We start from the raw sequence: 20,416 nt of genomic DNA, 5'->3' as shown, positions 1-20,416 counted from the left end.
TGTATCTTTGATTATTATGTCATTTAAGACTAACCTGTATGCCACTTTGGAGTTTTTAAAATAACTTTCGAAGGCATTCACATCCAGCCTAAATCAAGGTGAAATCAATTAAATGAAAAAGGACTTGTTGTTTTTCTGACACCACATCTCTTTCTTATTAAATATTCACCTCACCATTAATCCCAGTATCCAGTGAACACAGTGTTGTCTGAATCTATTAAAAAAATGGAACACAAAGAAGGTGCTCAGGCTAGCTGCAGGGTAATAAACTCTGTCATTGCATAAAATGAGCACTTCATACACGTCATTCTGAGTTCAGAATACTCCAAATAAAGGTACATCTAGATAGTTCTAAAACTAATAGTAGAAAACAAACACAATACATTGAGTTTGATCATTTTTTCCCTTCAACCATTATTACATGATAACCAAACTTTGTTTTCACTGGAGGGTCTGTATATACAGGGGAGTTAATTGTACTGTTTGGGAGGGCAAAGGCCGCTTCCTGGAATGGCCCGACCATGCTGCCTCGCGTCATCCAGCCGAGGTCGCCCTGGAATGAGGAGAAAGTCACTAGGATCTTGTTCTACTGCAGGAGAAGCTTTTGCATGCTATTATAATTATATGCAGCGTGCAGAGAATGTCAACGAAGAATCCATGTTATTTGATATTGCTTGTAATATAGTTTAAGCAGTAGTATAATCAGTGCTACCATAATAAGGGTACAATGTTCCAAGTTTACATCTATAAACAGAATGTTGACGTTAAAAAACAATTTTTCAGGATGAATAGGTGTGTTACATCTAACTTGTTTCACATTGCACTGATGGACAAGAAACATACAAGTCTAATGAGCCATTCTTAGCAACAAATATACATTTGTATTATTATGCTCAGCTATATACATTTAATTTAAAAAAAAAAAAGCCATTCACCATTCATCAGTGATGACCAGTTCCAGTGATCAACAGGCCATTGATCACAGATTGAACTATAGACACTCATAAGTCCAATAAATTGATCACCAGATTATCACAAAAGTCAGATAAAGATGTTAAAAACATTTTTCATTAATTAGTTAAACATATTGGCATACCCCAGATCTGGCCTTGTCTTCGCTGTATGTTGATGCTACCTCGTTGAACTTCATCCCGCTCTTCAACTTCTCAATGGCTTCCAGGGCCTTTGACTGTTTCTCACATAGGATATGCCTCACCTGAGCGGCAAAATTAATGGGCAGCATTTTAAGACACGGGTAAGATTTTTATGTCATTTTATGTCAAAGATGTTGACATACATGAAGTCAAGATACATTGTATAATGAAAGATTTTAGTGTAATCTTTAACATTTATTCTAAGGTTCTGAAACAATTTATTACAACATAACTTAATCACTCTTGTTGGCAGAAATTATTTAGTGAGGTGTCTTAACTGAATGTGAAACCAGACTTCCAGAAAACTTCTCAAGCCTGATGACCCACAATTAAACAAGTGATCACGTGGCCAGACATAAAATCAAACCCCGGGACATCAGTGTGCTAACCGAAATAATGCACATTAAGGGATATTTGAAACATTTTACAATGCATGTGTGCCATCAAAGAGTGTGCCAGTTTTTATATAAAAAAGATCTTTAAGGTGGCTCATTATGGTGGTTATTTATATATGTACTATTGCCTTCTACAAGTTTTAATAGAGACAAAGAAATTTAATGTATTTGCTTAGTATTTAACCACTGCTCATAAAACTGTGATTCCGAGAAAATCGTAAAAAAAAAGATAAAATTGCCCTTAAAATAATATCCGAATCCTATGTCCGAAAGTTACTTCACTCACTTTGACGGCAGTTCCACCCTTTGCCTCCTTCTTTCCCGAGTCCCCTCCCCCCTCGGCACCTTTCGCCTTTCCTCCTTTCGCACCTCCACCGCCCTTATTCTTCGGCATTATGGTAGATTGTCTGTAAGAGGCAGGTTTCTAGTGCTTGAGTAACTTTTTTGGTGAACTAAGTCAGCAGGTGCTTGCTTTTTCAATCGTCCATTTGTTCGGCAGTTACATTTGCCGGCACCCGGGATTTATTTTTAATATCGCTTTTCTCATAATAAAATAAAAACAATTGAAGATATCGACTTTAAACTCCATACAGCTAATCACCATTATGTTTTCTTTTATATTTATGTTACCCCAGTTTTAATACTGTTAGATTTATGGCCTTTTGTAATTCATTGAATTTACACATTTTCATCGGTTTTCACCATACTGGTAAGTTTAAAATATTTTCACTTACCAAATTCAAACGTAAAACATTACTCAAATTAACAATTATACTCTTCTATGACAAGTTATACAACTTAAATATCAGATATATGGCCCTTTTGTGGCAGCTTTTGAAGATGGCACATTTATTTTCTTAATAACTGTTTAAACCTTTGAAGATATCAACATCAAGCCACATTTATATTTACTTAACATTATACTGTTAAAATCACCCTGTCTGTATGTAAGTCTGTCTTTTAATCCAAATTTTCCATGTTTTTCTTGGTAACCTTTAAGCCATTGAAGATATCAACTTCAGGCTACATAGATTTGCTACAAGGAATAATAATCTAAATTGTGTGACATGTGACAACTTAATTTAATATTGCTTAATAAATGAACCTTTGTAAATCAATAAAATACGAATTAATTTACCAATTATTGAAATCTTAATAACATTATTGCAATATGGCTCATACAGAGTACAAGAACCCTTACTTTGTGACACGTTGTCACCAAATTGCCTCCCTTGATTTAAAAGAAATATCACGGCATAATTAATAGTGAATGGCTCTATTATTTTGATTGAACTGTTCTTATTAGATGTGTTTATGGTACTATGTTGGTGTTTGTACACCAAATTTGAAGTATACAGTTATATTTCTGTGATTTCTCTAGTCTGTATGTTCTACTGTTAAATTCCCAATAAACTTTCTATGTGTTGATTCGTTTGAAAAATAAAACCATCGGCGTATCACAGTGCATTTGTTTGTCATGTTATATATTATATTATGGTACAATACCAGGGACCCATAATACTGACTATGTTAAAATACTCTTCGAGAGGGTACAAAAAGGATTTGATTTAAAAAAAAATGTTGAAATTGCAATGTTGTTTCAAAGTTGAAATCGCAACGACTATTAAACTTTCAAATTCAACCATTATTTAATATTGTTTCAACATTGGAATCGCAACGTTGTTTCAACGTTGAAAAATACCAATATCTTGGTATGAAATTAAGAAACTCGTACATTTCGTTAAAATTTGAAGAGTAGGGTAACTTGTGTCAAATTGAATATGGTCTTAAGTAATATGTTAATGAGATGAATGTTTATATCAAGATTTAAATCCCCTCATCAAATAGTTTTTTATGCCCCCCTTCGAAGATGCCTGCACCCATGGCCCTCAAACTTGACTTGGAGGTTGGGCCTGACCAGTAGATGACACCCAGTGATTTTAGGGTTCGTCGGGTCAAAGGTCAAGGTCACAGTGACATTTAATGATAAAAGGTTGTCCGAGTGATAACTATACAATGCGTGCACCCATGGCCCTCAAACTTGACTTGGAGGTAGGGTCTGACCAGTAGATGACCTCTATTGATTTTATGGCTCAACGGGTCAAAGGTCAATGTCACAGTGACCTTTAATGATAAAAGGTTGTCCGAGTGATAACTCTACAAAGCCTGCACACATTGCCCTCAAACTCAAACAATTGTCCCCCATTGATCAATATGCTAGTGTAAAGTACACTTTTCATATGTCCATTTTTATATATGTATACAATGAAACCATTTCCATGTTGATATGTTTTTTAAGGTGTCAACCATTTAAAAACCTTGTACCAACTCAAACATAGCAACTGCAAAGATTAATCCAATATCAAAATTTGGGTCCCGCGTCCCTGCAGTCCCGGATCTCGGCTTATATTACTCCCCTCATTTGTTGACTTGTCATACAATTTCGTGATGCAGTAAATTTGATTCTGTGTATATTTGATATTCTGGTCAATTTATTTGATAATGTCAGAATCAGACGACTCCTATGGCCCTGCATTGCCTCCAGGTATGCATGTAGCTCAATCCAAGTCAATGGCTCTTTAACTGTGTCTTTAAATATCATTTTGGAATTAAGGTAAACTTTGATACCACAGACACTGTCTACAGTCAGTACAGGTTCTTCTTTACTATAGTCTAGTTAAGAGGCAATCCTATCATTGAAATTCAATCTTAAATTTAGATTTTAATTTGATTTATTAATGTTAACTGATGTCAATGAGTACAGCCTATGGCCACAGACAGCAGTTACATTGACAGGACCCTTTGGCCACACTACCGAAAAAAAAAAAGAGATGGGGCATGGTTAAAGTGTGGGTCCTGTCAATGTAACTGTCGCATGTGCAAATGATAGTCTAAAATAATAGTCGTGTTATACGGGATTCTTCAAATCCCTAACGTCTAAACGGTTACTAGACTAAACGGTTACGTGCAAAACCAGGGTTTTTTGAAAAATAATGAAATTGCATTTAGAGAAGTATTTTATGTTTGAAAAAATAATAATAAAGGCTTATTATCCCTTATATTCATATTTTCTTATATAAGTGCAAATATATTTTGCACAAAACAAGCTTTAAATGCATTAAAACACAGGATTTACCTTTCCAACAAAACGGAACTTGACTGACACAGACAACAATTATATAAATGCCAATCGTAACAACTCGACTGTTGCATTCTTAATCTTAATGTATCTAAGGGACACAATTCTTTATATACTACAGCATATTTCTCTATTGTAGTTATTCATACTGAATACTATGTTTCATATATAGCTATGCCTGTAGTATTGTATTTCACTTGATGCTTGGGTATGAATGAATAAACATGTAACTCCATTTGAGATCTTATGAATCTAACCCATTCCGCATGTTGTTGTAAGAACTAAACCAACAACGCAACATCGACCATCTCCGACGAACTTCGAGCCATATCCGAGGTGTTCCTATTGTTGTAAAACTGTGAACCGCAGCCTTGCAGGTGCCTTTCATGTATATATATCGTTAAATTTTGACAGTATGAAATGAAAAAAAACACATCAAACTCATAATTATTCGTTTGATATTTATTTTTAGTGTACGTAACTAATCTAAAATAACATTATCTGGTAAAATTTCTTGTTTTTGTGATATTTTATTGAAGCAATATGCTTTAACCCGGAATCCCGGTCGGAATAACTACCCACTTTTGGTACAAAACAATTTGTTCGTGAAGGATTTGCCATATCAAAAATTGTAAAAAAAATCCGTCAATGTACAATTAGTTGGACTAGTGCAAATTTATGACAGAAAAAATTGAAGTGCCTTGACACTGTCTTGCTCTCACATACAGTACACTCAACGAGTTAGACCCACTCTCCGTTTCCCTCCGTGGATTTTCGCTATCGCGGGCAACACAATGATTTTATCAACTTTCCGCGTTCCTCAGAGTTTGAATTTAAGGCCCTCGGAGGGTGATCAGTCGATCGAAGAAAAACGAACTCGGCGTTCATCGGATGGGGTTAACTCCGCGAAACTCTGCAGACACTTGATAAGAGTTTACGCTAAAGATATTTTATTTTTATTAAAAATTTCAACCGATTACGACGGCTCCAGTAATTTGCTATTAATTCTTTTTCCTCTGCCCGTTTTGCATGAAGTTAGCTTACCACAAGAATGCCGTCCTATTTCACTAGTTGCACATGCATCTTATAAAGTTTTTGCTAATGACTCGGTCATTGAAATTAGACTTTTGGATGAACAAGCCCGAATTTCTTCTATTTTTGCATGGAATCATATTTTTGAACAAGCCCTGCTGTATAAAATTCAGAATTTGAGCAAGCCCGGGTGTCATTTTATCAGTGCAGGGCTTGCGGGCTTGTGCTAATTTCGACCACTGATGACTGAATACATTGATAAACACATTTCATCTGCGAAAAGCTAGGTTACACATTTTCGGAAAATCAGGAGGTCAAACACGCATTCAAAGTTCACAAAGTTTGAAGGCCTTCTTGCCCCGTTTTCTGTGGAAAATTCAATTAAATGTCATAGCTATTTTTAACCACCAATAATAAATAGTATATTCTACATTGTATTGATCACGCGCTTGACGTCAGAGGTCATGGTTCAGAATCGTGTAAATAGTCGACTGCTTTATGATGCAATAAAATTAGTGGCAATACTTTAATGATTCAATGTTTATTATTCAAGACAATATTCAATTGGCGTTTACGGACACAAATACAAATTAAACGTTGGTTTATGTATGAATCTTTTACGCTTAACAATGTGCATAAGCAAAAAAATAAATAACTTTTAAACAAGAATGATTTCTTGCTTATCTGATAAGACTCAGAGTTCTGCCGCGGGAGCATAAAATCGGACGATTCTCAACACTATCGTTCATACTAAACTCGGCCGTAAGCCAGCCACTTGGAGGAACTCGGGGGGGGGGGGGGGGGGGTGGGGGGGGATTTTAGGGAGGACAACAGTTTCAACCCCGGAGGAAATCCGCGACTTCATCCCTTGGAGTGAGCGAGGAAAGTGGGTCTAACTCGTTGAGTGTACTGTAGCCACAATGATGGGCGTTAAGGGAACTTGTTTAATATTTCGATATTCATTAGATATAGAGTCACCAAAACAAAAATCGTCAAAGGCTTTGAACCGGCTGTTCATATGGACTAGGCTCTCACATATCTGCACACAAGCCACAGTATATGCGAGTCATGGAAAAGCCACAGTGCAAAAGTCGATTTGAAGGATTTTATTCCAAAAGTTTAAAAAGTTTTTTACTCATTTAAAGAGTTCAATTCTTTGCAATTCCACCAAACATACATGTACCTGTATCAAGCCATTTTGAAATAATCTTCACAAATGTACTTAATAACACTTTGTTCTTAATACATTTAGCTCTCATGTGAGCTTATTAAAAGTTCCAGCTGATCTGCATTTATTCCATTATTGACACGGATATAAGTTGACTGCTGTATTGTGTTTGTGTCATCAAGAGACATCATGACCAAGTTAAAAGACACACTATTTGCAGCCATCTGCAAAGACATAGACAGGTCTTAAGGTTCTAATCTGACTATTTAATTAACATTAACAATACTTCGATTAACATCATGTTAAATGTTTTAATACAATGTTGAACGTTGTCACAAAGTTCAATGCAGTAAACAAAGCTGGAACGCAAAAAATGACAGAAGTCTCAATATTGACGTCAGTGGTATATTTTGAAGACTCATAGTTTCAAAACTGTTTTGAATATATTGAAAATGTTAAAAAACAATCTTTAATTCGGCAGATACTGTATTATTTGTATACCAATTGTCAGACTTTAATCGCAGATTTGATCAGGGTCACGTTCCACCTTAAGGATAAATGTGTAAAACAAATACGGTAGTTCATGTGCATTACATACATCTGCGACCAATAATAAACATACACTCAGATAACATTTATCATGCAATTGTCTTTAAAACAGTTTTAACCTGTTCTTGTTTTTGTCTTTCAGCTCTTTTGGCCAAAGATGCACAAAGCAAAACTAAAGATAGCTATAGTAGAGGAAAAATTGGTCCGGACATTCCATTAGGTGCTAAATCAAGTTCTAAGCTAACATCAGACTCTGAATCAGACTCGAGTTCAACAGACAGTGATTCAAAATCGAAAATGAAAAAGAAGAGAAAAAAACGAAAAGCAAGATCATCTTCATCGAGTAGTGACAGTGACACAAAACATAGTTCTAAGAAGAAGAGAAAAAAAAGTAAATACAGCAGCAGTAGTAGTAGTAGCTCCAGTTCTAGTTCTGACTCTGACAGCTCAGGTAGTAATGACTCAGACTATCACTCTAAAAAGAAGAAAAAGAAAGTTCATAAAAATGATGTACAAACATCCAATCCTAACATTGAAAAAAGACAAAAAGGACCATCAATAGGGCCAGTAATGCCAACCGGTTTCACACCAAGTGAAGCTATGGAAGATATTGAGAGGAGTGATACAGGCAGGAGAGCTAATATTGGCCCTGCCTTGCCCCCAGGGTTGACCGGAGCTGATTTGGGTGGGGATAGTGACAGTGAAGGGGACATTGGCCCCAGTTTGGGGTTACAGGCCAGGGAAGGGGACCTCTCTGCTGCAGCTGAATTTGAGGCCCGGTCTGATAGGATGAGAGATAAGATTAATGATAAGGTATGTGTGTATCTGGGGGCTTGCTTGTTTCAATAAGATATCTTAGTTGTAAACCTTTCACTGCTTCAGAGTGCCGAGTCCTCACAATATTTTTATTCAAACGCAGTTAAGCAAATATGGAGTTACGCATGGAAACCTACGATCTTAAGCCTTACGACCTTTATTGAAACAGGGCCCTGGGCTCATGTATTGTAGGTTCCTCGAAATTCAGATATTGGTGTATAATTGGTTGTACAATGATTTACATAGTAAATAGGTACACAAAATATTTAAATAAAAGTTGAAAACCTATTCACTATTACAAAGAATGAGTGAAGCAGTTAATCAATTTCCTTTATTAGCTCGACTATTAGAAGAATAGGTGGGCTATACTACTCGCCCGGGCGTCGGCGTCCGGTTAAAGTTTTAGGGCAAGTTGGGATTTTCACTTATAAGTCCAATACCCTTCATTCAATTTACTTAATACTTCACACAGTTGTTCAGGGCCATCACATGATGAGGTTAGATAACTCCATATTATTCTTTACACAGATTATGGCCCCTGATTGACTATGGAACTTAGGTTAAAGTTTTAGGGCAGGTTGGGATATTTATTAATAACTTCTATACCCTTTGTTCAATTGACTTAATACTTCACACAGTTGATCAGGACCATCACACAATGAGGTTACATAACTCCATATTATCCTTAATACAAGTTATGGCCCCTGATTGACTTAGGTTATGTTTTAGGGCAGGTTAAAGTTTTAGGGCAAGTTGGGATTTTCACTTAAAACTCCAATATCCTTCATTCAATTGACTTAATACTTCACACAGTTGTTCAGGGTCATCACATGATGAGGTTAGATAACTCCATATTATTTTTTACACAGATTATGGCCCCTGATTGACTATGGAACGTAGGTTAAAGTTTTAGGGCAGGTTGGGATATTTATTAATAACTTCTATACCCTTTGTTCAATTGACTTAATACTTCACACAGTTGTTCAGGACCATCACACAATGAGGTAACATAACTCCATAATATCCTTTATACAAGTTATGGCCCCTGATTGACTTAGGTTAAAGTTTTAGGGCAGGTTAAAGTTTTAGGGCAAGTTGGGATTTTCACTTAAAACTCCAATACCATTCATTCAATTGACTTAATACTTCACACAGTTGTTCAGAGCCATCACATAATGAGGTTAGATAACTCCATATTATCTTTTATACAAATTATGGCCCCTGATTGACTATGGAACTTAGGTTAAAGTTTTAGGGCAGGTTGGGATATTTATTAATAACTTCTATACCCTTCATTCAATTGACTTAATACTTCACACAATTGTTCAGGACCATCACCCAATGAGGTTACATAACTCCATATCCTTAATACAAGTTATGGTCCCCTGATTGACTTAGGTTAAAGTTTTAGGCAAGTAAAAGTTAAGGGCAAGTTGGGATTTTAATAAAAAAACTTCAATACCATTCATTCAATGCACTTAATAAAATTCAAAAATTATTATTTACAACCAGCTTACAACAAGAAACATAACTTCATTTTAACCCTAAATACGAATTATGGCCCTTGATTTTTTTTGATTTCTTTTGAAAGACATATTTGTATATTCTTAACCACATTTTCATAATGGGAAATCAAGTTATTTGATTGACTTGCGTCATTGTTCGGGTTGGCTGGGAGGGCTGCATCAAAGTCACCTTATGTATCAAATAATTTTAGTTGGGTTTGACATAAAGAGACCAAACTTTGTAATATTACATCGTTATTGTATTCTAAGTCAAAGCGGCGTAGTCGAGCGCGCTGTCTTACGATGGCTCTTGTAAATATATATATTATAAGTGCACACTATGTATAAATCATATGATTTGACATTCTTAAATGTTTTAATTTTGATTAAAGTTTTTTTCTATACTACAGGATTTAAAGCTTCTTCACAAACAATGCACTTTATAATTTTTCACCATCTTCTGTTAATTTAACAATGATTTTTACACCATCACAGAACTCAGATGCCGTCCCAAAGCGTGAAACTTGGATGACTGAGCTGCCATCAGACATGGGCACCAAATTTGGGCTCGGAGCCAGGCAGTTTCGCAAGGGTGAGGCTCCAGAGCAGGACTGCAGCTGGACCGACAACCCAGGGGACAAGGACAAGAAAAAGGTTTATAACATTTTTAACAATTTTAACAATTTGCATGCAAAGTTCATAAGGACATTTTACTTCTACATTGTAAGTGGTATATAGCGAATGAAGCTTTATAAAAATCCTGAACACACATATGACAAATGTCTCCAGAAATATATATAGTATGTATGAAGGCTGAACAAACAATTTATTAAGTGTGGCCTTATATTACCATTCTTACAATTGGATTACAGGACAAGAAGAAGAAGAAGGAAGTGTTTGTGAGTGAAGCTGACAAGAAGGCTGCCAAGGAGATTGACAAGTACAATGTGAGTGGTGTCTGGTTACCCGGTACCTGAAAAATTAGTTGAGGTTATTGTCACTAAATACTCCTAGTACTGCAGGGGCCGCTTTCAATTCCAAATCAAACATCAGCGCACACAGGGCTGGGACAAAATTTCAATGATGTCATTTCTGAAATGACGTTACGTGCCCATACAAATTGGTGCGTTTTTCTAAAAAAAGTGTAATTAAATTACTTTTAATTGCAGTTTTAACTTTAGGCATATAATGAACTGAAAAATTGTTTGTTTCTGTGTAAGGAAGCATAATATTTCACCCTGTGAACACCAAAAGTGAATATTATCTTTTGGTGCTCACTAGGTGAAATATATTACGATCTTACACTGAAACAAACAATTATCCTGTATGAGATCTACCTTAAGTTTAAGGGTAGAACCTGAGTGTTTTGATTGGACTGTAAAAATAACTGGCTAATAGACTGAATGGAATCACTGAGGCATATCTAAGGATAAGAATAATATTGAATACTGCTCCTAGGATTATGTTCAATGGGATCTGGTAGCTGTTTCATTAAACGGTCTTAGTAGTAACTCCAATGATCTCCAATCTGTATAAAAGGCAAATATGGAAACCAGTTGGTTTACTCAGTTTTGTGCTATTTTTTTATTATCTATAGGTTGAGTTTAATTCTCATATTTATGTAGCAAAATAACGAAAATATTACAGTAAGACCATTTCGATTGACAACTAAGATGAACTTGATAAGATCTTTATTGAAATGGACTGTCAAAGCTATTTACTAAAAAAGTAATGTTCATTATATGAACTTTCATCAGTCGAATAACATAATGCCTCACCACCCTGATGTGAATATAGAAATAACTTCTGTTTTTCTTTATGAGAGGTTATAGGATATGATCTTTTTATTTGAAAATTTCAGGTGTATGGTGACTTTATCAATTTATAATTTGAACTTGATTTGAACTGTCTGATGAATTATTATCCCAGCCCAGATATATACAGTGAAGGTTATTTTGAGGCATCACCAAAGATTGCATAGAGGTGTTTCAAATTAACTTCACTGTATATATCTGGGCTGGTATTCTTAATTTACAGAATTATTTTATATCTGGTTTAATTTCTAAGCAATAAAGTTGATATGTATGTATTTTTTACGAACTTCATATATTTCAGAAAAAGTTTAGAGCAAAGTCCTTGTTAGAAATGCACCAGAAAAAAATCGAGAAAAAGAAGGTATGAAATTGCATCATGTTAATGATTTTTCTACAAAATAGAATAAAACCACCATGTTTTTCGTTTTAGTTTGCAATTCTGTTACTTAAAACATGTCTTTTTACAGTTTATTAAAAAACTATAGCTTTATTAGTTATAAGAGATCAATGTTTTAACATCATTCCACATTATGGCACATAGATTGTAATACTCTGTTTACTTTAAAATGTGTATAATGCAAATACTAATTGTTAGCATTCAAAAATGTTAACCTTGGAACACTCCTTAATTTTTTCTCATTTAGGGATACATTTTTGGTAGTATTTTGTATGGGAAGCACGTTTTAATGTACCAAAACCAGATTGCTATGGTTTTTAGATTGAAAATAATATTAAAAATAATATACCGACTTAGCTGTAAAATTGGATTTTTTTTTAAATATTTTCTATGCCTAATATACAATAAATATGTGTTTGTCAACAATTTTGCTCAATTCAGAAAAAAGAGAAGAAAAAAGAGAAAAGGGAGAGAAAGAAGAATAAAGGGAAGGAGAAACCGAAGGAGCGATTGATGTTCGACAGAGAACGGGATCTCAAGGTTAACGAGCTCGATGAGGCCCAGCGGAAATCGCTGATTAAACGATCACAGGAGCTCGGGTCACGGTTCAAGAGTGGAGGGACGGGCACATCTTTTCTGTGAAATAGGATTAGAGACATGCTTGTTTCTGTGATATTCTGTCTGAAGCCTAGCGGAAGGCACTGATTTAGCCATCACAGGAGCTTTGGTTTCGGTTGAAGAGCAGTGGCCCGGGCATGTCTTTTCTATGAAGGAATGATTCATTGACAATATTTGGACCAAACCAAGGATATTTGACATGCATATTTTGTTTTATAGCAATAAAATGCAATTTAAAAGAGAGCTTCGAAGACGAAACTTATATGTTCACAAAAGCATGGTTCATGTTTAAAAAGTTGAGGATTGGACACATCTTTCTAGAATGAAAGTTGTGGCAGATAGCACATTGATTCTGTAGAAAGTGATTATTAAAGCTGATGGTTTCCCTGAGGTTCTGTTTGAAAACTAGGAAGGCCCTATTTAAATGCCCACTGGCATTTGAGCCAAGCATAGGTTTAAGGGTGTTGTGGCGTTCTCTTATTGTGTGTAGTAGTGATTCATAGATATGTTTATTCCAAACTGACATTCTAAATAAAACAGCCAATAGCTCTGACCCATCATGGCCATGACCAGAAGACGGGGAACTGGGACATCATTTCTCTGATTTAGAGGCAGGTTCGTGGCTTTTGACTGAAGCTTGAGTCCTGGTTTCTGATTGAAACTAGGGTCATGATTTCTGTCTAAGGTTCAGGTCATGGTTTAAGATGGATGGGGCCAGCGCCTACTTTCTGTGAAATGAATAACGATGTATATGTTTATTTCACTTGTATTCTGAGAAAGCTGGGATAAAAATTCAAGTTGTAAGATTGACAAATTGGAAACAATTAAATGGAAAACAAATCTGAGATACATGGGCCAGTATTCAATATTGATCTTATCCTTCGCCATGCCTCAGAGATTCCATTCAGCCTGTTGGTCAGCTAAATATACAGACCAATCAAAACACTTCTAATATTTAACTTAGTTCAATCTATGTTGGTTACTGAATACTTTCTTACTTGGAAAAAATGCATTAAATCAGGTTGAGTCTGAGCCAGCGACCAGATTAAAAGCAGCAGCATCTTGATATTTTGTTGAATATTTTAATGTTAGTGTTTTGTTTTATTTCTTGCAAACATACTTATGCTACGAAATGATGTTTTAAACGCTTAAGTTACTTTATTTCATTGGAATTAAATTGAGCTTAACATGTTTCTGTAGCAATTTCTGAAGGAAAGCATTCAGGAATTAACAATGAAAAGTTGATATCCAAAAATTGCCTCTAGTTTCAAGTTCCAAGTTTTATTCAGGAAACTCATGTCATACATGTATGGCAGAATTAGCATTGCAGTGAACATATTATACATGTTACAAGATGTAAAGAGGCTTTGAAACATACAAAGAGGCTTTGAACAGATATTGCTGAAAGATGTATCTCATTTATAAGAATTTTTTGAAAACCATGGTGCAATCTGGTGTTCTGTGGGCTTTATAGTACTGGAAAATGGACAGATTTAAGATCATGTAGCCATGTACGTATACTGCAACTTTGGCTGAGTAAAAGAAAATAATGTCAGAATATGGATTCAGCCGCGTATAAGCAGCTACGCGCCTGCGTGTATGTAATAAAATATTGTTTTGCCTATTTGCAACATCCTTTTTAAAAATAAACTGAACAATTAAATTGATTTAAAAAGCAGTTTATGTTGTTTTACATTATGACGTGAGATGAAATTTAGAAAAATGAGTGTTAAAGATAACGCTCGACGTTGAAAGAGATTACTTGATAATTAGTTTTCAAATGAAAAAGCCTTTTTAATGTATCTTATTTTGACATTTGTGTAGTAATAGCCATTAATAATGAAAATAACGTATTTATTGCTATAAATCATAAACGTCAAACGTTATTTTGTAAATCCCTAAAATTGCTTTATTTATTTGATACTCCGCGACGTCATTTTACCGCTCGGCTATGACGTCATCAAATTGACGTTTTCGTCTTGGAAACGTCATATGGCATGAGCTGTTGCTACAGCTCAAGTGTTGTTTGCTAAATTTCACAAAAAAATCGTTAACATGCCACACGATGAGCTCTGAGCCGGAAACGAAGCGACGTAAAATGATGGATGCACTTGTCAGCGGAAATAGCGGCGATGATACCGTGCAGGAAACCACGCAAGTCACTGGAGTGTTGGCCAACAAAACGCTGGCTAGCCGGGCGGCCACTGCCTCCCCTTCCGGTGATTTCGCTGATACATCCTCGCATAAATGCGTTGCTTTGATTGCTAGCGAGTCTTCAGCGATAGTGAGTGACGCCCCTGAACGCCATATTGATGTTTTCGAACAAAACTGTGAGTTTGGCGACTCTTGGGCGAACAAGTTTCAACTGCCGCTAAGTAAATGCACACAGCGCACTATACGAACTGGAAACAATTTCTATGATGCGATAATACCGGATCTTCAGCTGATAGGCTATAAAGCGCTTCAAATCATTGCAAAGGGAAAATCGGGTGCCTTAGTCTTGGCTCAAAATCTTCATAAGGTCCAAAATCTTGACGAGAGCGAGACTATTCCCGTTGCTTTAAAACTGAACAGCGGGAAATCGCGACGCACGGGTAACCGCCCCGGCGCCAAGGTGGAGATGCACGAGGAGATGGAGATCCACCGGAAGTTGGCGCATTCCAACATCGTTCGCTGGCTGAGCAATTTGGAATACGAGGGCCGCCTGGCTACCGTCATGGAGTACTGCGAGAACGGGACACTAGAGGACCTTCTCAAGCTACAGGTAAAGACATTAATTTTAATCGCAACGGAACACTCAACTTGATTTTATATTTGATTGGTAAAATTATAGCTTTTTGCTTAAAATTTCATAATTTATTGGCGGTCAAATGATTATAATTAACAAAATTATGGACATTGTTTGAGAAATAAAGGAGGCAAACACGACCTTTGACTAGGGTTTTAGATCGGGTATAATTCATTTACCCATTTATAATAAATGCAGTTTGTAAGGGCATGAGCCAGCCGCCCAGCTTGCGACACAGTCGATAGAGCGCCATGCTAATATTCCGGTCGTCGTTGGTTCGAGCCCCTATCCGTGTGCACTTTTTTTGCGGGTTTACTTTAAATTTTATAAAAATGTACTATGTCAAAATACATGTACTCCCAATTCAAGTATGCATGCGCACGTGTCAGATTTCCATTCCATTTTCTTTTGCAGACGGCGCGATTCCTACCGGAGACTGTCGCCAGGCGCTACTTCTGGCAGATGCACGCGGCGGTGGAGTATTTGCACGGGGAGGGCGTGGCTCACAGGGACATATGTCCCCAGAACCTACTCATAGATCGCAACAACGTCCTCAAACTCTGCGATTTCCGGTTCGCAGTTAACGTCTACCCTGGGTATAATTTGAAGGAGGAATGCGGCTCACTTGGTTGGTCGTCTTGACATATTTTGTAGCTTAATAACTTATAATTTGCTATTTAACATCTCAAGAACTGTTGCAAACTGTATTTTATCTGTAAATCATAGCTTTTTAGATTTTTATTCTCTTTTCATGAATTGATTTGGATGGAATATGTTCATATTGTTTCGAAGTGGGGTAAGCCCGACACATATACGATAGATCAGTTTCAAAACATGTTAATTTAAGCAGTGGCAACTAAACATCGAGACCGCCCGCAACCGAGCATAAACTGATGCCATCATATTTCAGGCTACCAGGCGCCGGAAGTGCTGTCAGGGTCGCCCTACAACCCCAGTCTGGTTGACATCTGGGCTATGGGCGCCACGCTGTACGTCATGTGCACCAGCCGTCCACCCCTCGGAACCATCCGGTAAGTCTGCCGTCCGCCTCAGTGGCGTGATTATTCAATTATATCCAAAACCACTTGAAAAGTGTTGACTTGAGCACGAATGTACACTTACACATGTATATGATGTACCGAACGTAGTTCATACGTTTCTGTCGTGTCCGTTCAAGGACAATACCGCGCTTATAGGCCAGAAGGTTGGAAGGTATTTTCGGTGGCTCTTTATGCAGGCGTAAATAGATTCCAGTAAAGTTACTTTAAGTTGAATCTTGGTCTTATATGGACCAGGTTAAATACACCGTAAATCAGTATATATAGAACATACGTATGTCTATTTCAAGTTCTACTAGCGCGTTAAGAGGGTGGCGCTACCCTCCCCCCCCCCCCCCAAAAAAAAAAAACAACAACTAAAATTGTCCAATTTTCTCCTTATGTTTACACAGAGGTAATAAAACACGCTAAAACACGCTCGAAACGCATCATTTCGGACTATAAAGTGGTAAAATTTCTAGGGGGAGTACAACAACCCCCGTGTCATCATTTCAGACCAAATATATTTTGTTTCTGAGGAAGGGCTGAAAGTCAAAACGTTACACCCCTAAGTTACGCCCCCTCTTACATCAAATCTTGGATCAACCCCTGAATAATCTATATTAACAAAATCATTACTCATTACCTTTGCATATATTTTAGCTAAACATTGACAACATTCTTGATATTTTTACGCAATCTCACAATATTTATGTTAACAAAATATATAACCTATTAAATACATTTGGGCCATGTTTTGTTTCTTATACGATAAGCCTTTCATGCTTAAGTCAAATAAATGCTGTTTTATTCTGTTGTGTTTAGTTAAATGTCGAGTTCGCTTCTTTGGTAGATATGGACTCAAACGTATGGTTCGTCTGTTATCTTATGTGAATTTTTCCACTGCAGGTCGGATATTTTGGAGAACTCGACCCGAGAAATCTCGTTTCCCGCGAGTCGTGTGATGACGTTTTCCATCGCTTATAAGGAGCTTGTTAGGGGCCAGCTTGCTGCCGTCCCCTCATCCAGGTATGAGAACGCTAGTTAATAAGGCCCATTCTCGTTCACCAGAGTGATGCTATGCGTACCACAAACCTCTGATGAATGAGAATGAGAAGTCCTTGTTGTATGGAAACGGAAAATGGGCAACGAATGTAAAGAAGTCAACGTTGTATGAAAACGCATAGTAGGCGTCCAAATTTGACGTTATTGTAAAGTACAGTCGAACCCCCTTGGCTCGAACACCCAGGGACCCGCGAAAATACCTGAAGCCTCGGGGAAATTGAGCCAACGGGAATCGATCCTTTACGTTCAGTCCGAGCCAACGAGAAAATCGAGCGAAGCGAGTTCGAGTGGACGAGGTTCGACTGTAGACGGTACTGTATCACCCGTGCACGGTATTGTTTTGTCCTAGTAAACTTTTAAGAACATTTACGGGGCAATAGACGGTCGGTTGTTGGTGTAAAGGTGGGTCATCAGTATAGATATTTGTTTGTTTCCGTGTAAGATCGCAATATATTAACCTCGTGCGCACCAAAATACATGTTTAACCAGTGACGTTAAAGGCCTAGTTTAAGGAATGTTTGCCATGATAGTCCCCTGCTGTGCATATCCTGCTAATTGCACTGGTGTCACAGTAGGGGCCAATTTCCTGTGTATTCGTTTATTGGCTCAGGGCCATTTAGGGTCCATTTCTATCTTAAAATATCCCAAACTGCACAGCACGATACTCAGATCGGAGATCCGATAAGACAATTAGGCAATTAGATTAAGATCAATTAACAGAGGTTATGTACAAAACCACGGGGAGGGGTCGGGGGGGGGGGGGGAATTTCACTTATAGAAGGCTTAAACTAGGCCTTTAACACGAGTGAAATATTAACTGTTGGTGATCTCGAGATGAAATTTATTGCGATCTTACACTAAAACATTTTTAGTTTATTATCATAGGCAGAAAAAGGATTTAAAATGACCGTTGAGTGATGTTTTTCGATGTGCGCCAAATTGTATTCGGATGTAACGTCTTTTCGGAAATGACGTCGTTGAAAGTGTGGTCCAGCCCTGCGCGCTTACCCTTTATTTGGGACGCGAGAGCGGACAGTGAAAAATATCAAATTATTTGTTCACTGTTTCAAACAGTAAAATACAATGCTGATTCATTTCTATAAAGCGCCAGAAAGCATATATTGCATATTTTGCAATAGCCAAGGAACTTAGTTTTTATTGTAACGAGCAGTGAACATCAGACAGATATTTCAAAGTGAGTTGAAAATGTGAATAGTTTTAAAACGTTCACTTTCTGTAGTATCCAATTTTTATCAAATCAGACGATTTGAAAAGCATTGTCCATCTCCGATGGTGCCAATACTATAAGGGGTTTATATAAACCTGAAGGAGCGTGCATAATCAATTTTGTTCCAGGTATAGCCTCAACCGTATAGCTCACAGTGCATGGTTCACCAAGGCCGACAACTCTCTTCGCATCGGAAACTTCTACAGAATAAGACAACCGTGCAAAATGAGTGAGGGCGCCCTTGAGCGGGATGTCAAGGAAAATCTCAAGATTTAAATACTGTCCTATTTAACAGTAGTTTTTCCTCTTCACTATATCTGTCTTTTGAAGTTAGATTTCAATAATTATCCGATCATTTGTAATTTAAGCGCAGTCAATGAACTTTAAAAACATTTTCTAATAGAAAAAGGTGTTGCTCTGTATAAACGATTACGTGATTCGCTAATAAACTAATGATTAAAATTAATCGTCATTGTTTATGCCCGCCTTCATGCCCCCTGTTGTGAGGGATCTGGTAGTCGCACTATCAAAACGTCCGCCCGTTGATACAGTGTTTAACTCGAGAGCCTTTCCAGGTGTGTCAAGGTCAACGGACTCATTGTTGGCCCCAGTGAAATGTCAGTCTTGTTAGGTTGTGGGGCGTAAAACACAGACATAATGTAACCCTGGTCAGAGCTACGCTGGCTCTTTTACATGCGTTACTCTTTAAAACTGCCACACGGCTCCCTCGTTCAATGTCCCCACCGGAAGAATCGACAGACAGACGGACGGAATGATGGGCGGACGGGCGGTTGGGCAGACGGTCAGGCAGCCGGACAGCCAACCAGCCAGCCAGCCAGATAGACAGACAGTCAGTCAGATAGAAATACACTTTTATACCTCCATAAATGAAGTGATTAACGTATAACTACATGCAAATAAATAAACGCAATTTATACAACTATGCATCGTTAGAATATCATGGCATATACACAAATACAGTAGTAACCGAATACAGCTTCATAAAATTTATGGGTATATAATATGTTTATGCAGACATGACAAATACTTTGACATGCACATGGAACATTTAATTGATATAAATCAAAATTACAAAACAAGTCATATCGAGTTGCATATAATTTATTCAATCATAAAGCGACATATAAACACAATCATGCTAAATATTCTTAAATTATTAAAGTATTAAATACAGTAATCCCTATTAAAGTACTTACAATGTAAAACAACTTTTCATTACTTAAACAGGGTGCAATAGTGGTTCCAGGATTTGACGTTAGAGGGGGCGTAACTTAGGGGCGTAATCTATTGTCTTGCGCCCCTCCCTCAGATCCGAAATTTATTTCATTTAATGTGTTGGCACGGGGGGGGGGGGGGTACCCTACCAATGCTTTTTAACAATATCTAGTCCAAAATGGTGCAATTTGGATGTATTTTATTACTTTTTTCTCCTATATTGGAATAAAAAGTAAATTTGGACGATTTAATGGGGCGGGGGCAGGGGCGCCCGCCCCCCAGATCCGCTAGAGGGGTGTTTACTATATAATTACGATCGAAAAAATAGCATGGCTATATAATAGTTAAAGATTGTGTATTATAATTAAATAAATGGTTTTGATGCGATGCAACGTACATACTTAGTATGATACTAGACAGTTAACAACCTTTAAGTTTAGTGGTCTTCAAACTATTGTGTAAACTACCAACTAAG

At 37.0% G+C, this 20,416-nt stretch overlaps 3 protein-coding genes across 3 annotated transcripts; 2 read left to right on the top strand and 1 right to left on the bottom strand.

Annotated features, from left to right (window-relative positions):
* Window positions 1–384: 384 nt before the first annotated feature.
* Window positions 385–2,042, bottom strand: LOC128219908 (peptidyl-prolyl cis-trans isomerase NIMA-interacting 4-like). The gene is made up of 3 exons (XM_052928070.1): window positions 1,836–2,042; window positions 1,097–1,216; window positions 385–553 (listed from the first exon to the last, which is right to left on the bottom strand). Exons 1-3 carry the CDS (start codon window positions 1,941–1,943, stop codon window positions 395–397), a joined length of 387 nt encoding a protein of 128 aa, XP_052784030.1. The 5' UTR covers window positions 1,944–2,042; the 3' UTR covers window positions 385–394.
* Window positions 2,043–3,947: 1,905 nt separating this feature from the next.
* On the top strand, window positions 3,948–12,978 carry LOC128218752 (GPALPP motifs-containing protein 1-like). Its single transcript, XM_052926441.1, has 6 exons — window positions 3,948–4,094; window positions 7,580–8,250; window positions 10,254–10,412; window positions 10,631–10,705; window positions 11,874–11,933; window positions 12,411–12,978. The coding sequence occupies exons 1-6, from the start codon at window positions 4,052–4,054 to the stop codon at window positions 12,609–12,611; spliced, it is 1,209 nt and encodes a 402-aa protein (XP_052782401.1). The 5' UTR covers window positions 3,948–4,051; the 3' UTR covers window positions 12,612–12,978.
* Window positions 12,979–14,594: 1,616 nt separating this feature from the next.
* LOC128218726 (serine/threonine-protein kinase SIK2-like) lies at window positions 14,595–19,069 on the top strand. Its single transcript, XM_052926414.1, has 5 exons — window positions 14,595–15,351; window positions 15,790–16,003; window positions 16,286–16,406; window positions 17,322–17,441; window positions 18,834–19,069. Exons 1-5 carry the CDS (start codon window positions 14,653–14,655, stop codon window positions 18,979–18,981), a joined length of 1,302 nt encoding a protein of 433 aa, XP_052782374.1. The 5' UTR covers window positions 14,595–14,652; the 3' UTR covers window positions 18,982–19,069.
* Window positions 19,070–20,416: the final 1,347 nt, after the last annotated feature.

This window comes from Mya arenaria, chromosome 15, assembly GCF_026914265.1.
Source record: "Mya arenaria isolate MELC-2E11 chromosome 15, ASM2691426v1".
Classification (NCBI taxonomy): domain Eukaryota; kingdom Metazoa; phylum Mollusca; class Bivalvia; order Myida; family Myidae; genus Mya; species Mya arenaria.
This window is presented reverse-complemented; position numbering and strand designations above follow the sequence as displayed.

What these genes read in the sequence shown, in the direction of transcription:
- LOC128218726 (XM_052926414.1), top strand. Translation starts at nt 14,653, where the DNA reads ATGAGCTCTGAGCCGGAAACGAAGCGACGTAAAATGATGGATGCACTT. An exon ending in CCACCCCTCGGAACCATCCG is followed by an intron (nt 16,407 to 17,321) that starts GTAAGTCTGCCG and finishes TTTCCACTGCAG; the next exon opens with GTCGGATATTTTGGAGAACT. An exon ending in GCTGCCGTCCCCTCATCCAG is followed by an intron (nt 17,442 to 18,833) that starts GTATGAGAACGC and finishes ATTTTGTTCCAG; the next exon opens with GTATAGCCTCAACCGTATAG.
- LOC128219908 (XM_052928070.1), bottom strand. Translation starts at nt 1,943, where the DNA reads ATGCCGAAGAATAAGGGCGGTGGAGGTGCGAAAGGAGGAAAGGCGAAA. An exon ending in AGGGTGGAACTGCCGTCAAA is followed by an intron (nt 1,217 to 1,835) that starts GTGAGTGAAGTA and finishes TTTGCCGCTCAG; the next exon opens with GTGAGGCATATCCTATGTGA. An exon ending in AAGACAAGGCCAGATCTGGG is followed by an intron (nt 554 to 1,096) that starts GTATGCCAATAT and finishes TCCTCATTCCAG; the next exon opens with GGCGACCTCGGCTGGATGAC.
- LOC128218752 (XM_052926441.1), top strand. Translation starts at nt 4,052, where the DNA reads ATGTCAGAATCAGACGACTCCTATGGCCCTGCATTGCCTCCAG. An exon ending in TGGCCCTGCATTGCCTCCAG is followed by an intron (nt 4,095 to 7,579) that starts GTATGCATGTAG and finishes TTTGTCTTTCAG; the next exon opens with CTCTTTTGGCCAAAGATGCA. An exon ending in AAAAAATCGAGAAAAAGAAG is followed by an intron (nt 11,934 to 12,410) that starts GTATGAAATTGC and finishes TGCTCAATTCAG; the next exon opens with AAAAAAGAGAAGAAAAAAGA.